This window comes from Pleurodeles waltl, chromosome 3_1, assembly GCF_031143425.1.
Source record: "Pleurodeles waltl isolate 20211129_DDA chromosome 3_1, aPleWal1.hap1.20221129, whole genome shotgun sequence".
Lineage (NCBI taxonomy): Eukaryota > Metazoa > Chordata > Amphibia > Caudata > Salamandridae > Pleurodeles > Pleurodeles waltl.
This window is the reverse complement of record NC_090440.1, coordinates 1,902,386,960-1,902,404,684: the sequence shown is the minus strand read 5'-3', so window position 1 is coordinate 1,902,404,684 and position 17,725 is coordinate 1,902,386,960. Positions and strand designations below refer to the sequence as shown.

Here is a 17,725-nt window from a genome sequence, read left to right as displayed (position 1 = left end):
AAATGCCACTTTTGGAAAGTGAGTATTTTCTTGCTTAACTATTCTGTGCCTCTGCTTGCCGGTGGAATCCATGTGTAGGTTAGACTGACAGTTCGGCTGTTTGTGAATTTCCTCTAGACAGTGACACAAAGGGAGCTGAGGATAGTCCTGCATATCCTGATGAGTCTCCTGGCCTAGAGTGGGGAGAGGGGAGCTGACACCTGCACCTGATTGGGCTATGCCTGTCCTCACACAATGCAGGCTCTAACCCCCTGGTGTGTGTCTGGGGCCAGGCCTGGGTAAGGCAGGATCTTGTAAACGACAGAAACTTTCATTTGAAGTTTGCTTACTTCAAAGGCAGAAATGAGTATAAGTAGTGGACCCAAAACCCCAGACTTTTAGAATACTTCTGGATCAAGAGTAACGTCTGCCAAGGAGAAGAGCTGAAGAGCTGGGGGAGGAGTACTGCCCCTTGGTTGTTTGTGCTTTGCTGGGTCGGCCTGCAGTTGCTGCTTCTGCCTAAAGAAGACAAAGACTGGAATTTTCTGTGTATTCTGCTTGTGAAGATTCTCCAAGGGTTTGGACCGGGCTTGACCCCTGTTCTGAAGTCTCAAGGCCATCAAAGACTTCATCTGCCAGCACCTGGGCTCTCTTGCTGAGACCCATATCCTGCCAAGTGGTGCCACATCCTGTCCCTGGTCCCTTGAAGGGAGAAGCTGGTGAACCCAAGGTGAAAATCCACGCACCAGAGCCAAGCAGCAGAAAAATTGACAAAGGGCCTGCACCGCGGCTGAAAAACTGGCACAGTGCCAGTAAAAATAACGCATCGCCAGCTCAGCGCAGGTTCATCGCAGCAGTGTGTCTGGATTTTCCACGCATCGTCTCTGAGAGTCAAAGCCTGCAACATCACTGCACGGATCTCAGGCGGCTTGTCCGGAAATCGATGCATCTCTTCCCCTATGAGAAAAGAATGGACGCATTGCTTGCCTGGTGGAGAAAGAATCGATGCATGGCCTCACTTGCAAATAAAGAATCAATACATCGCTTGCTTTTCCGATGGACGCTCGCCCGTGTGGCTTTATTTTTGAGGCATACCAGGTACTTTGTGCTAAAACAACGCATCTATTGATTTCTATGGGTTAATACTCCTTTTACTTTAAAAATTCATATCTTTGCTTGTGTATGTTGGATTTTTCTCATTTCGGTGTTGTTTGATTAAGATAAATATTGGTTATTTTTATAAACTTGTGTGGAGTCCTTTTGTGGTGTTTTCACTGTGTTACTGTGTGTGTTGGTACAAATACTCTACTCATTGCTTATGAGATAAGCCTGACTGCTTGTGCCAAGCTACCAAGGGGCTGAGCAGGGGTTATCTGTATCTCCCTTACCCTGACTAGAGCGAGGGTCCCTACTTGAACAGAGTGTAAATTGATTGTCAGCTAGGGACCCCATTTCTAACAGATAGTGAAAATCGAAACATCAGAGATATGAATAAGTGGATGACAACTCTATGTTTTTTTTAATGGCTTCTTTTCGAGAGCTACACAACAAATGTATAATAAACATCCGCTTCTTCTCTAGGGGTATCTGGCCAGTAGTCAAAGAGGCTTCAATGCTAATCAGAAGTTCTGATGTCACAAATTGGTGGCAGGAGCTTTTCTAGAGCTTTAGAAGTGTGTGAGTCCACAGTTCCAAAGATAAGCACTTACTACTGTGTGCCAAGTTGGAGAGGACTTCAGAGGACTGACAATTGACTGTACTGAAGATGATTGTATAGTAGGGCATAGTATCAATGGGAGGGCAAGCAGCCCAGACTCTATAGTCTGATTGTCCATCATATATAGGCTAAAGTACCCCCTGCTGTGCATTGTAAGGATAATGCAAGTCACAGAGGAGTTCCATAGTCATATAGAGGAACAAGGATGAATGCCTGAGTTCCTTTATAAAGTTATGGAACTCCAAAGTGGCTTGCATTATCGTTGCGAAGTACAAAAGGGGTTACTTTATCCCTCGTAATACTTGGTCTCACCATCACCTTTCCCACAAACCACTTAAGTCCGTGGTATGTAGTTCTTTCATATAAAGGGAGAGAGCATGGTTGTAAACATGAAGAACACACATACAATGTATAGTGAAAAATTAAATACATCAAAAAAGCTGTGTGATATTTGGTGCAAGAAGATATTAAAATTAGTTTAATGCAAGCCAGGTTTTTTTTTTTTTAAAAGGGGACACTAAATCAGAATGTGTAGAAACATGGAGAAAGATTCTGACTTTTCTTTAACTACCAAAGGAGCTCAAAAACACGTTGTCATAAATATATCCTTGATTGTCACTCTACAGCTAGAAAAACAGAAAAGGGAAGAAAAGCCATGTTTCGTTTTCATTCTATAATCAGCTGCTACAATTATGCTCTGGCAGACATCGTGAAAGCAGAACTCAGCTGCAAAAAATTATTACAGTTAAGTTTTGACGTCTTTGCGATTGGGTTTGTCACAAGTAACTGATTATAAAGAAATTGAGACAGGCTTTTATACAGGGATTGCAGAACCTGATGCGTTATGTTAGACCATCTTTTATATGAAGGGTCCCAGCAATGCAGAACGCAGAAGTTGCCCTAAAGACTTGTGGGATATTTAAGAGATCCTTCTGAGCAGCAGAAGCTTTGCTATCTGGTATTGGGTAATTTGCTGACTCTCATTGGACTTTTCCAAGAACCAAACCATGAAAAGAGGCACACAACACACAATGGTTTATAGGCTACACAATTTAGGGATAGCCAACATCTCTTTTTCCACTAATTCTCTCCATGATAAATGGCAGGAGGGTTACCTAACTAGTGGTCAAAGTAGACATTTGTTTCTCTACAGTCATTTTGTTGGCAAACTGCTGCACACCATTAATTTTATGTCAAGAACGGAGGCTCCTATTATGCTTCTCTTACATGCTTTAATTTAAATAGCAGCAGTCAAGAAAACTACAACTCCCAAAAGGCTTACCACATGGAAGCCAATGGGAGAGAAAAAACGTAATAAGTAATACACCAATCAGAAACCATGGATGGTAAGTGTAACCAAGCTTGACTGCGACCAGCCCTCTTTCTTGCTGCTCGCAGTCAAGATAAGTCACGTTCTTTCTTTCCTTATATATATAATTGTTTTACGGTGACTGTTTTGTCCTAATTGTTACAGTATTTTCATATTTGCATTCCGTTGCCTCTACCGTTGTTATTTCTGTGTTGCCGGCAGCTCGCTGTTCTTTTCCCGAGTCTTGTGACCCGGTTTCGGCTTGCGCGCTTGCGCGCTCGCGCGCGGCTCAAGCAGGTCATTCGGAACGTTCTAACGGACGCGCTGTACTTCAGAAGCGTCCGTTGAACAGTTATTGCTGGTACGAAGAGCTCGACGCTTACCTGCTCGTCGGCTGTTCTTTCTCCCGCTGTGCCGGGGGAGCGTTTTTCTCATCTTGGGACCTCGCATTACGAGGTGACGACTTTCCGGTTTTTCTTCCCTCACTGTAGCTCTGGAGGACACGCCTCCCTGGGCGTGTTTATTCCCTCCCTCAGCCTTCTTTATATTTTAACCCCTTCCTGTCAGATTTTCGTTTCCCTGTTTCCCTATTACATTATAATGGAAGGGCAAGACCCTTTTCCTGAATTATCCAATACTAATGAAATCGGAGCCTTTATTAATGAGGCTATAACCAAGGCAATGTCTGCCACAATGAGCAAAATGTCGAAGAACATCGAAAATTCAGTACAGAATATGGTGTTTAAATCCTTTTTGGCCCATTCTGCGGGGGATAGCAGAAAGAGAAAAAATAAGGATTTGGTAATGCAAAAAGATGGTGCTTTGATTGGTGAAAATTCTTCACCCTTGACTGAGGATGATATGCCTCCCAGGCCTCCTGCTCAGGAGGGGAATACTCATAACGTTTCTGGAAAACGTAAGTCCAAAGTAAAGAACATTCTTTCAGCACCAGAACAAGTGATAATCACACACATTTCGGATACCGATAATGATTTCGGTGATATGGATGAAGATGACGATGATTCTGATGTAGGGGGCTCGCTCTCGCAAGTTTCCCCCATGAAAAAGCCTAGATTAGAAAAATCTACCCCCTTTTCCACTAAAATCATTTTAGACTCAGAGGGCAATCCCATGTTCGATCCATCCTATCTCCACCACCCTAACTCTACGGAGTGGTCGCCTGCGAGCCATGTGGGACAATATATAGCTTCCAGATTAAGGCTTCCCCTGGACAAGCAAACGAGAGCTAAGTTAAGGTCAGAGTGCCCCAGACCTTCTCTCTCTTCCAACATCACTTCTACCCCAGTAATTGATGAATCACTCTTGACTTTCTTTTCTAAGTTTGCAAGGACCCCCAGAAAGGGGTTGATAAGGCCTGGTCCAATTGCCAGGATAAGCTCCTTGATCTGGTGGGTCCTCTAGCTCGTATTTTCGATCTCGCAGAATCAGCCAAATCAGACAATGCAGACATCGATCCTTCAGAACTCTCCCTATGGACTCAGAGAGTATTCTGTTTATTGGGCAACGCTAATGCTGCCATTACCCACGAAAGAAGGAAGGGACTATTACTCAAATTAGACCCTAAGTTATCCAATCTAGCGTCCAGGGATCCTGGTATGAAAGCCGAGGGTCGTCTTTTTGGGGACTCATTCATTAGGGCCTGGGAAAGTTTGTTGCAACTTTTTCCTCCATCGACAAGGCCCAACAAAACATTAAAAAAGTGTTTAATCAACGGGTTTTTGGCAGGGCCGGTACAGGCAGGAGCCGCTTTACCGGCCGCTTCACCCATCCACAAGGATTCCGAGGCTCCGCATTCTCCTATTCCAACTATGGGTATCAGTCCTACAAACCCCAGTTCTACCCTCAAAGAGGCAGAGGATACAGGGGCCGTGGACAACGTGGATTCAGACACAACAAAACCCAAGGTAAGCCTTACCTCTGGCCCTCCTCCAATAGGGGGCAGACTAAAAATTTTCATTCAAAAATGGCACTCTTTAACTACCGATCCATGGGTTCTGAATACGATTCAGGGATACCAAATAGAGTTCTATTCACAGCCCCTCCAAGTTTATTTTCCCCCTCCACCAGTTTTTTCAACGGAAATGTCTCTCCTTATCTCAGAAGAAGTAAAGTCTCTCCTTGCCAAAGACGCTATTCAAATCTCTCCTCCAGACCCCTCAGGTTTCCTCAGTTCATTATTCTTAGTCCAAAAGAAAAACAAAAAGTTCAGGCCAGTTATAAACTTAAAATACTTCAACCAGTTTGTTGTTTACCGACATTTCAAAATGGAAACGATCCTCCATTTAAGGGATATTCTCCTCCCATTGGACTTCATGGTACGATTAGATCTTCAGGATGCGTACCTTTTGGTTCCTATTCACCGGGATCATCGCAAGTACCTTCAATTTCAATGGCTTGGTCGAACGTACCAGTTTTCTTCCCTTCCATTCGGTCTCTCGTCGGCACCCTGGTGCTTCACAAAACTGATGAAACCACTAACAGCGCACCTCAGATCTTTAGGCGTCAGGCTACTGATTTATCTGGACGACATCCTCATTTTACACCAGAATTGCGGCACTCTTCTCTCCCATCTACAATTGACTTGTTCTCTCCTCTCCCAACTGGGGTTCCAAGTCAACAAAGAGAAATCAAGTATGATTCCCTCTCAAAGAATCCAGTTTTTGGGGTTCGAAATAGATTCCTCTTCCTCCACCCTTCATCTTCCCCTTCAAAAAGTGAATTCCATCAAATCGGAGATTCGGAGAACGCTTCGGAAAACTCAGATCTCTCTAAGATCTCTAGCCAGGATTGTAGGCCTCTTGTCCTCTTCAATTCAAGCCATATTTCCCGGCCCTTTACATTATCGGGCTCTACAAAGATTAAAAATACGTCATCTCAGAAAAGGTCTAGCATATTCAGATATAGTCTTTCTAGATCAAGAATCCCGTCTAGAACTCCAATGGTGGATAGACCATTTAGATGCCTGGAATGGCAGAACTATCTTTCCGTCAGCCCCAGATCTTGTGTTAGAGTCCGATGCAAGTCTGACGGGCTGGGGCGCCCGCTGTGGACCAATCTCGACTGGAGGTACATGGTCGTTAAGGGAGTCCAGATTGCACATCAACTATTTAGAGATGCTTGCAGGCTCCTTTGCAATAAAGAGTCTGGCAAAAGGCAGAGTGCAATGTACCATTCTCCTCCGTATGGACAATGTTTCGGCTGTCCGATACATAAATCATCTAGGAGGCACCAGATCAAAACCGTTAGCAGACCTGGCAAAAAGTCTGTGGGAATATTGTCTAAACAACAAAATATCGCTCACAGCGGAATATCTTCCCGGTTCTCTAAATCTGACAGCGGATTGGCATTCTCGCTTTCTCAGGGACTACAGCGATTGGAAACTTCACCCTTCAGCGTTTCAATCTATCCTTCACAAGTGGGGCACCTTCAGTATAGACCTCTTTGCCTCCCGTCTCAACACCCAACTTCCTCTTTTCTTCAGCTGGCGTCCAGACCCTTCAGCCTTAGACTCCGATGCATTCCTTCAGGATTGGTCCCAATCAATCAATTATGCCTTTCCTCCTTTTCTTATGATCACCAGAGTGCTGGCCCAAGTCAGGCGTCAGGAAGCGACTCTGGTCCTAGTGGTACCCTTTTGGCAATCTCAAATTTGGTTTCCCCCTCTTCTGGAACTGGCAATCGACATTCCCATCCTCCTCTCCTCTTTTCCCTCCCTGTTGCTGGATCCCTTTGGGAATCCTCATCCGTTGGTACTCAACAAGACACTCACCCTTTCAGGGTGGAAGGTTTCAGGAATGCCCCATCTACCATCCCAATTTTGGAAGAGGCTTCCGACTTCATCAATAAGGCCTGGGCCCCCGGCACCAGGAAAGCATACTCTTCCGCCTGGTCTCTTTGGGCTAGCTGGTGTATGGGAAGGGACCTCAATCCCTTTTCAGCAGATTTAAATTATGTAATCAACTTTCTTGCAGCGCAAGCCAGTGCAGGTAAGTCCTACAGGACAATTAATTTATATAGATCTGCTATTTCTATGCATCACTCCCATGTCAACGGGAAACCGATTGGTGAACACCCTCTACTTTGTCGGCTGTTGAAGGGAGTAAGATTTTCAATTCCCCCATTACCTAAATATTCTAAATTATGGGATGTCAATTTGGTTCTGAATTTGTTTTTGTCTTGGCAGGACAATGCTGACTTGTCTTTGAAAATGCTTTCAGCGAAACTCACTATGTTACTTTGTTTAGTCTCTATTAAGCGACTGTCTGATGTTAGAGCACTTGAGGTTACTTCCCGACAGTTTGCCCCCACTGGGGTCTTATTTTCTATTAATAAACGTACAAAAACTAACTTACGTACAGTGTTTTATCCATATTTTCCAGCTCAACCTAAGCTTTGCGTAGGACAATGTCTCAAATGGTATGAAGAACGTACAGCTGATCTCAGAAAGTCCTCTGTTTTCCAAATATTAATTTCCTTTCAAAAACCTCACAATCCCGTGTCTGCTGCAACTCTTGCCAGATGGGTTCGATGGGTGATGTCCCTTGCGGGTATTGATACCTCCATTTTTGGAGCTCACTCCGTTAGAGGTGCGATGGCCTCCAAGGCCTTTTGGGTTGGATCCAGGTTAGAGGACATTCTGAGATCTGCTGATTGGTCCAATGATAATGTATTTAGGACTTTCTATTGTAAACCAGTTCATACTGCTACATCTATAGTGATTAATATGCTTTAAAATAGCATAATAGGAGCCTCCGTTCTTGACATAAAATGTAGATTTTCCTAGTAGTCTATGACGGAAAGTCTTAATTTTATTAAAGACACAGAGGTGAGTATTATCCCGCCTCAACAAGGAGATATCTCTGATTTATCTTGTTTTTTTCCCTCCCTTGCAGTTACTTCCACTCCAGCTCAACCTTCTACATGATCAGAAGATGATTTGGTCAAACACCAACATATCAACTGGTCGGTCGGATTCCCTCCAAAGTTTTTTCTCTGCTCCCTACTGCTTCGCTTCAGTTTTGTCTAGCATTAATTCAAGACTTTTGTTCTCTGACTTTAGCAATTGCTATAATCTTTGCAATTTTTCCACTGTTTTCTCGTAACTCCTAGCCTTCTCGCATCAAGAAAGAGGGCTGGTCGCAGTCAAGCTTGGTTACACTTACTATCCATGGTTTCTGATTGGTGTATTACTTATTACGTTTGTTCTCTCCCATTGGCTTCCGTGTGGTAAGCCTTTTGGGAGTTGTAGTTTTCTTGACTGCTGCTATTTAAATTAAAGCATGTAAGAGAAGCATAATACTCGCCTCCGTGTCTTTAATAAAATTAAGACTTTCCGTCATAGACTACTAGGAAAATCTACATTGTTATATTATAGTTTGGTCTTACTTTATGTGGGTTTATGCTCCACCCATAATTGTTAACGGTGGTGTTAGCCTCATCCTTAAATGGGTGGGGTGGTTTAGCCCCATTGACATCTGATTGAAGAGGTCTTAGCCCTACTCTCAGAAACATTTGGAGGCATTGTACTGGGAGTGGGTAGAGGGACTTCCCAAACAGACATCACTGTAGGGTAGTTGTGCCATCTTCTGTTCTTTGATTGGTCTCTATTTCTTCAGCAGCACACAATTGTCTGAAATCTGTAGCCACGCCCCACGCGTTAGCTTCACCTCATCTGTGTTAATATATTTCTAGCTCACAGATCTGAAAGAGGTACCGCGTGAAGTGAATGCGCCTCAGCGTGGCTGGTATCACACCATACAGGAGCGCAGGGTCCGGCCACAGCGAGTGCGAAGGCACAGCGACCCGCTGCAGGAGAGGGCAGTCACCAAAGGATTCCAGTGGGTAAGTCCGAGTCTCCTGCACTTAACTTGTAATAAAAACACTACCAAGGCAATAAAAACACTGCTAGTGCCACTTTCAGGATCGCCAAAAATATAAGAAATACTACAAAAAGATGTGCGATTTTCTATTTCATGTATCTAGCCCAGTGATACTCAAAATACGGCCCTGGGGCCACCTGCGGCCCTCCTAACCTCCACATGCGGCCCCCGGATTAAAGCAGCATTGGGTTGCTGTTTACTTCAGAGGGCACTAACACTTAGAACTATGTTAAATAAAGGAGGGAGGTTTGATTTACAAGCTAACTGGAGTAAAGAAAACGAAGAAAATAAAGTATCCTGCACTATTTAACCACCCATAAAGCTGCACTCCCATCCTGATAGTGGGGCCCTCGGGCTCACTTCAGAACATCATTTGTGGCCCGAGGGAAAATGTTTGTGAGAACCTACGAACTAGCCCATGCTTTAATTAGACAGTGCAGTGATTATTTGTGTATTCTGACTACAATAGGGCCTTATGCATACTTGAAGCAGCTGTTGCTAAGCATGATTTTTTTTTTATCAGCATACATTCATGCCACAATGATTGTAATTCTCTGCTATATCCTGGGGTGGGTGGGGATGTGTGGGCACCACGAGGGGTTTGCATGTCTGTTTACCTGTCTCCTTATCCCTGCACAGCAGAGGAAGGGGCTGCCATTCGGGACCGCCTCCTCATACTTGAATTTGGAGAAGTTGGGTGAAGGGTCATACGCCACGGTCTACAAAGGCATCAGCAGGTGAGTGTGTGTGGTGTATGAGTGTACATCGATAGAGCACACTCAGTGGAACTGAGTACCTCCCAGTGCTCATGATGCTGAGGAAGATAAAAGGCAGCAGAGATATCTCGCTTGGCAATGGGGCCAGCCTGTTTCTGAACCCTCACTGGTCTGACAGACAAAGGAGTATGGGCAGATGAGGGAATATTGCCAGATAGAGTGATTTTCCCGGGATCACCTGCTTTGAAGAAAAAGAAGGCTGGGTTAGAACTCAGCTCTTCTAGTTTCACAGTCCACAATGTGACCACTAAAAGAAAGTCTAATGAGATAAAAGCACAAAAATATGGTTTGCTTTTCTACTGCGCCCCCTACTGTCAGGGCAAACTCATTGCAGTGTACTAGACAGAATGGACTTGGTTGTCGAGCCCATTCCAGTTTCTCATTGAGTCGCTTGATCAATGGGATAGGTGAATTGTGTAGTTTTCAGAGGCATTGACACCTGGACAGTGCCTAGAGGGGCAAGTATTTGGGACTGGTTTTCTGTCTCAATGGCTGGCATCCGTGCCCCATCCTGCCCTCAGCAGGCTCGACCCACCATTATCTAAGACAGAGACTGGACCACATCTAGGACCCTAAACTACAAGGAAGAAGGCAGTAGGTGGTAAACATGGCGCCTTACTGGTCACGTGACGGTCCTTACCTCCCTGTGGCTGGGGGAATAAGGAAGCAGGTTTCACCACACGGCATTACTGAGGTCTTGGCTCAGTAGATGGGCAGACAAAAGAGAAAGATTCAGGGACTGACGGAAGCTGGAAGTAAATTCAAGCAAGGGAAAAGGAGGACAGGAAATGATCACTGTGGCCATGAGAAAGGTGACCAGCAAGAAACTTGTCTTTGTATGACCATGAACGCGCAAGTTCCAAAAGCCACCATTAAGGAGAGCCCGTGCTGTACGAGCAGGGGCGTAACTTCAGAGGGGGTGTCTGGGGTGTTACACCCCCCAATTAATGTACTATTTAACAAATAGTTGGGTACAGGAGCTTCCAGTCGGCTAAGGGAAGGTGTATGTCGGATTTTACCTGGGATTTTTAAATACTCACTCAGACAAAAAGGCACACTCTTGTTTCTACGAACCAAGCCGCGTAGGCTTTTTTAGTGAAAAGCAGTGATACTCAAAGTACATCCTGGGGGGCGCAAGCGGCCTCTTGAACCTTACGTGCAGCCCCCAGGGCAGCAGTATCAGTAGGCTTCTGTTTACTCGACTCAGCACAAAAATAAAAACGATTTTAAATTAACAGGCAACCCTTTATTCAAATGTTAATTGAAGTTAAAGAAAGTAAGTAACTAAGTTGGCCTGCACTGCTTGACTGCAGGAACAGCTAGTAGTGTGTCCCTGCTGGCAGAGATAGGGTATTTGCTCAGGCCTCTAATCTCCCCTCTATGCAAGGCCACACTCTTGGCTTGGGTCCAGGCACTCACAGAGCATGCTCAAGCAGAGATTACAGGAGGGGTGGGAGATTTCCATCTGTGTGTGATCAAAAGCTTTTTCCTTGGTCTGGTACAGCATGCTCAGCAGGCATACCTTCCATGTGCGTAATGATGTATTACCCGTGCAGCATGCCAGGTGATTTGTGACATCCTGCCAGTATTGGATAAACGATGGGCTTGCTCAGAACATATATGTGTAAGACATCTACATCGGTCATGCATCAGCAGGGACAGGCAGTGCCGTGCGGTGGAAATAGTGGTTGATTTTGTTCGGGGTAAGGTAGGCCCCTATGGAGTATGTAATACTATATGAGCCGGAAGTAGGCGTTGCAGGGCACCAGGATGGGGTAAGCCAGGATATTCTGCCACTCTTTGTTGGTTTAAGGGCAGATGACAACTGGTCCCTATGACATGTAGATATTGAACTGTGAGGTGCATTTCATGCTGCTGCTGTATTGTGCTCCAATAATCTCCAAGCGCTCGAATGAGCGAAATGTACAGCAGGAACTGGCCCGGGTGCAGTTCAGCTTCTGTAGTGAGCGCCTCCATGGAGAGGAGGGTGCCGTCCTATAGGTCCTCCAGGAGGTGAAGGACCGCCTCATGCCAGGTGCCCAAGTCTGCAAGGAAAGTGTCAAACCCCCCAGCCCTGTGGCGTCCCCAGCAATGGGAGTGCTGGAGCACAAGGCATCACTGTCCAAGCAAGGAAAATGCATCTCTGGTAGCAGCAGTAGACAACTCGCAAAAGAGTGGATCGGGGTAATTTTGCTCTAGAAATGGTGTGGAAGAGGTGTAGAATGTGTGCTGCACCCTACTGGGGGAAGTCAGTCGTAGTGTCAGCCAGTTGGCAGCCCAACAGCCACTGGGCCATCCATTGCAGTTGAGAGGCCAAATAATAATGCTAAATACTTGTCCAGTCGGTAAGTTAAGTTTATCAAGAGAAATCCTGCAACATGTGCCATGCCAGATAAAATCACCTGTCAATCACTTCACTGAGCGAAAGAAGGGCTTGTTGATGTACAATGAGGGGTTAGCAAAGAAGTATAAAAGGCACAATATCATTCTCATTTTTGCAAGAACTATGCGACCTGCCACTGAGAGAGACTGGGTCCTCCAGAATGTCATCTGTGCCTGTAGCGAGGTCACTGCTTGTGTTTGGTTACCATCTAGGAGGTCGAAGAAGGTGTGGGGAACTCAACTGCCCAGGTAGCAAAATGTAATGGCTTGCCATGTCAATAGTCCACCATTGATATAAAGCACGGGGTCAGTAGCTGTGGCGTAGGGAAGGAAAAGGCAGGATTTAGACCAACCGACCTTCAAGCCTGAGAGCTCCATGAACTTGTTGAGTGCCAGTGCTATCTCTGTCGGAACATTGTGAATGTCCCTAAGGTACAGGATCATTGCTGCATAAAGGAAAACTGAATACAGACTGTCACTCAACGGTATACCCCAGTGTTGTCCATACTCCTGAAGAACATGCACCAGTGGCTCCATTGCTAGAGAGACCAGCAGGGGGAGAATGGACATTCCTGACGGGTGCCTCTATGAAGCACTATCAGATCAGTTATAAGGCAGCCTGTTTTTATGTGTGCCAGCGGATGGGTGTAAAGGAGTTTGACCAGGAGGATGAACCGAGTTCCTTCACCAAACTGCAGTAGCACCTCAAGCAGGTAAGCCCATTCCAATAAATCAGAGGCTTTTTCCAAGTCTAGCACCAAACAGCCAGCTTGGTGCCAGAAGGGAAGGGCATACTCCATAACATGAAAGAGTCTGCGTATTGGTCTGAAAGTACCAAGCTTGGAACCAATGGAACAAGATGGTCCGCTAGTATCTCGACAAGAATCTTGTAGTCCACGTTAAGGAGCACCAGTGGTCAATAAGATTCCAGCACTGAAAGATCCCTACCAGGCTTTGGTAATGATATGAGCATGGCCTTGCAAAGTGAAGGTAGAAGGCAGGCAGTTGTCAAGGACTCATCATGTAGTCGTATTCAGGTACAGGGCAAGAAGGGGAGCGTATGCTTTGTAGAAATCTGGTGGAAGCCAGCCTGGACCCTTGGTCTTCATAGTGGCAAGTGGTTAAGTAGCCTCTTTAATTTTGAAAAGTATGATGTCAGTATTGAGCTCCTCTTTGGTCATTGGGCACTTGGTGGAGTGACACAGAAGGCAAGAAAGACTTAGGGGCATATTTATACTCTGTTTGCGCCGGAATTGCGTCGTTTTTTTTTACGCAATTCCACCGCAAAACTAACTCCATATTTATACTTTGGCGTTAGACGCGTCTAGCGCCAAAGTCCATGGAGTTTGCGTCATTTTTTAGCGTGGACACCTACTTTGCGTTAATGATATGCAAGGTAGGCGTTCCCGTCTAAAAAATTGACTCCGAGGCATGTGCGCCGTGTTTACACTCCCGGGCAAAATTCACGCCCGGGAGTGGGCGGGTCAAAAAAAATGACGTACGGCCGCTTTTGCGCCGTTTTTTAGCGCCTGGACAAGGCAGGCGTTAAGGGACCTGTGGGCTCGGAAGGAGCCCAGAGGTGCCCTCCCATGCCCCCAGGGACACCCCCTGTCACCCTTGCTCACCCCAGGAGGACACCCAAGGCTGGAGGGACCCATCCCAAGAACATTAAGGTAAGTTCCGGTAAGTATTTTTTAATATTTTTTTTGTGGCATAGGGGGGCCTGATTTGTGCCCCCCTACATGCCACTATGCCCAATGACCATGCGCAGGGGACAGAGGTCCCCTGGGCATGGCCATTGGACAAGGGGGTATGACTCCTGTCTTTGCTAAGACAGGAGTCATTTCTATGGGGTTTGGGAGTCGAAAAAAATGACGCAAATCGGGTTGAGGCGAAAAATTTGCCTCAGCCTGACTTGCCCCATTTTTTGGCGCCCAAGCTCCATATCCCCCTACGCCGGTGCTGCCTGGTGTACGTCGTTTTTTTCCACGCACACCAGGCAGCGCCGGCGGCTATCGCCGGCTAACGTCATTGATTAAATACGGCGCCCGCATGGCGCTTCAGAATGGCGTTAGCCGGCGCTAATTTTTTTGACGCAAAACTGCGTTAGCGCAGTTTTGCGTCAAAAAGTATAAATATGGCCCTTAATCTGTTCTGTTGGCATAGTATTCGCTGATGTGTATAAGGAGGTGTAATGTCGTGTGAGCTCAGTGTGAATATCTTTCTGTGCATGCAGAAGGGTTCCAGATGCAACATGTAGGGCTAGTATAGGATGCAGAGGCTGCTCTTGGTGGAAAAGCCAGGTGAGCAGATTACCCGATATATACACCCCAGTGTGTAGCCTAGCTGAATGAGCCTCATAAGTAAGGCAGCATAGCCTTTTCAAGTAGTGCAGTGTGTTAGCATTGGGCTCAAGCTATGCATTTCCCTACCTCTGCAGATGACTGCACCTTTACCTCATATCCCATCAAATCACTTTCTATCTGAGTGATATCACAGTCAAGCTGTCGGCGAATATTCCAGGAATTGGCCAGGCAGTGCCCTCTGGTCTCCACGCTAAAGGCTTTCCATTCCATCAAGTGGAAGGTAATTGTGTTTGTGTTAAGGTTGAAACATGCTGTGATGCTGCTGTCAAGGGAAGCACAAAAGGGAGGGTCTTCCAATGCTTCAGGCTGCAGCCGTCATGTGGGTATGGGAGGGGGACCATGATCCCAACTTAGGCGCGGGTATTGGGGGTTATGATCGGAGTGAGTTTTGCCGCAATAGTAAATGTGAATGACATGGGGAATTAGATCAGGGGTGCTGACCAGTCACTCTATGCAGACATGAAAGTAATGGGCATGGGAGTAAAATGAGTACACTTTTAGGAATGCATTACGCTGGCACCACATATTGAGTAGTTGCCAGTGAGTCAGCCAGTAGGACAGTGCAAGCACTTTGGAGGTGGCCACAGTGAGAGGAAGAGGAGTGAAGAGGCGGTTCAGGTCTACCCACAGGTCACTGTTGAAGTCTCCTCCCAGCAAATAAGGGAGCCCACTCCATTGCAACAGAATCCACAACAGGGTGTCCAGAAGCATCATTTGCTCAGAGTTAGGGACGTATATAGCTCCAAGCAGTATAGGGCAGCCCTTCCAGATGACCATTGAGAAATACCTTGCGCTTCTTTGGGTCTCTGATTGTGGTGTCTGCAACAAAGGGGACCCCAACTCTAATCCATACCATTACATCATGGACATATGTGGAGTAGTTAGTGGAGTAGACTTGCCCACACCAGTGCTTCGGCAAACACGCAGCCTCCACCTGAGTACAATGGGATTCCTGCAGGAAAGCTTGCTATGGTCGACGGTGCAGATAAGAGTACACTGCATATCTGCAGGAATGAGGGTGCATACCCCTTACATTCCAGATGTGTATGTTAGTGGTAACCATCATGAGATGCTGGGTAAGAGATGACTTCTGGCTAGATTTAAGGAGATTTTGTGGGGTCTTCCTACTATTACCGGGATATAGACAGGTGTCTACAGAATAGACATCAATACAATTCAACTCAAAATACCATACAGGACAGAGGTACAACGTGTTTCATCCCAAACTTATGAACATTAGGTGCCAGGGGAGGGCTACCGACAAGTGGGTATGCAGCAGCATGTGTTGTGTATTATCGCGGTGAATCATCAGTGTTAAATAATTGTTAGACAACTGCCATTTATTATGAAAAACTGCCCCGAAGCCTGGGGAGGTAGACAGTATTTGTTTGCAGATGGGGCTGCAGGCAGGGCCCCTGCCAGAGGCTGGGGGAACCAATCACAGGATGTGTCTGTAAAGGGGCCCCAGGGACAGGTGGGCCCAGACCAGTGGCCCCTAGTCTCTCCAGGGGGGAAGAAGGGGTGCGAGCAATCACCCTCCTAGGAACATTGCCGGAGGATGAGTCATGGTCACCATAACCCAAACAGGGTAGGGGCCCAGCACCATGGAGCAGCGCCTCTTCAGGTCGATCATATATCTGATATGACAGGTGTGATACATATTGTTAGTAACAACACAAGTCATAAAAGACAAGATTAAGTCAGCTATGAAGCAAACACCATACATAGTGACAATAACAGGTTGATAACAAAGATGTCATAAGTGCAAGTCGATGTCCAATGAAAGTTAAAGGATATTGTCTGCTGTGTGGGGGGTTACGGTAGGCGGCATGGCGGAACTGAGCTGGAGAGGGCAAGCTGTCAAGGAGCCATCATCACTGATGGACCTGGAGCCCTCAGAATCCGGGGGATGAGCAGGGTCCCGGAATGCCGCAGCTGCCTGCAGCACCAGTCTTCTTTCTCGTATAGCCTGCTTCAGGTCTGGTAAACTTGGCATCTGTGGAGCTTGCACCAGATGGCGACCCAGCCGATGATGCCAGCCACCATCCCTACCTCCCAAGTCTGCTGCCAGGTGACGCGGTGCGGCAGAGCTCCCAAGTCCACAGCGGTCCAGCCAGTCCCAGACTTCTTTGGATCAGTGAAGAAATGGGTCTTGCCCTCTGCCAGGACTAAGAGCCAGGCTGGAAGCAGAGTGAGTACTTAAAGATTGAGTTGCAGAGTCTAAGCTTGACAGCGAGGAGCGAACTCCATTGTCATTGCACCATCTGCGTGTAATCTTAAAAAATCATTATTTACGCATTGTCCACAGTCAGATTGTTGAGTTTATGGGCCTCTTTCAAAATAAGCTTGCAGTCTTGGTAGTGTAGAAGTCGAACCACAAGCGGCTGGGGCATGGCACCCAGGGGCGGTGCGGCCTCCTTGCCAGCACTTGATGCGCCAGTTTGATGGAAAAGAATAAGGACAGCACAGAAGAGGGGACAATATTATGGGACCATGACTCCAGGTAGGCTACTGAGTCCTTGCCCTCCATGTTCCCAGGCAGGCCTACTATGCGAACATTGTTCCTGCGAGAGCAGCCCTCAGTATCTTCCACTCTTCTCCAACACCAGGACACAATCGCACAGTGTGTTCAGCTGGATCCATGCACCTTGTGCTTGCGGCTGATTGGTGGCCAAGAACTGGTCTGCATTGTGTATTCTATAAGACAGTTTCGGGGATCATTGTGCAGCAGGGTGAGGTCTCATGCTACTTCGCCAATTTTATTTTCCAGCGACACTTGGGATTTCTCTATGTCTGCCAGGATAAGGTCCAATTTGTATTCTATGAAGGGCTGCCACCTGGGTGGTTTGAAAAGTTGATGTCTTGTGAGGCTAGTCTGGGTGACGCCGACGAGTAGGGGACACTGGATAAGCCCTGGAGCTCAGGTGCCTATTTCTGGCAGTGGTCCCACCCACCGTCCAGATCAAGAAGATGCACCTCAGTACATGGGAGCCTGCTTGCAAGAGGCAAAATCCAATGCAGCACCTCGTAGTATAAGCAGATGAGCTGGCGAAGTGGTCTGTGGCTCCTCGCAATGTCCAGTGCAGTAGTTGTGGATCAGCCTGTGTATCCCAAGGAGAAGAATGTGAGTCAGGGAAGTATCCAGGTGTTGGCTGGGGTGCTGGTGTCGGGTGGGAGAAAGGAGGGCAAGTCTGCTGCCACGGGCCCACTTGCAAGGGATCTGAGTCGATGTAGCACTGTGCACCATGAGCAGCCCAGTATGTAATATGGCATGTAGACCACCTCCAGTGACAGAA

The 17,725-nt window shown here is 46.6% G+C and overlaps 1 protein-coding gene across 4 annotated transcripts in view; it reads left to right on the top strand.

Moving 5' to 3' along the window:
* CDK15 (cyclin dependent kinase 15) overlaps positions 1–17,725 on the top strand; it is a 426,090-nt gene that overhangs the window by 93,910 nt on the left and 314,455 nt on the right. For 2 of the 4 annotated variants that reach the window (XM_069226054.1, XM_069226053.1), the window contains exon 2: positions 8,718–8,867. In XM_069226054.1, the coding sequence (XP_069082155.1) occupies positions 8,752–8,867 (116 nt within the window). In that variant the 5' untranslated portion in view covers positions 8,718–8,751. Of the gene's footprint in view, positions 1–8,717; positions 8,868–9,544; positions 9,643–17,725 lie in introns of all 4 variants that reach the window. The other 2 variants (XM_069226052.1, XM_069226051.1) reach the window with 2 other exon arrangements.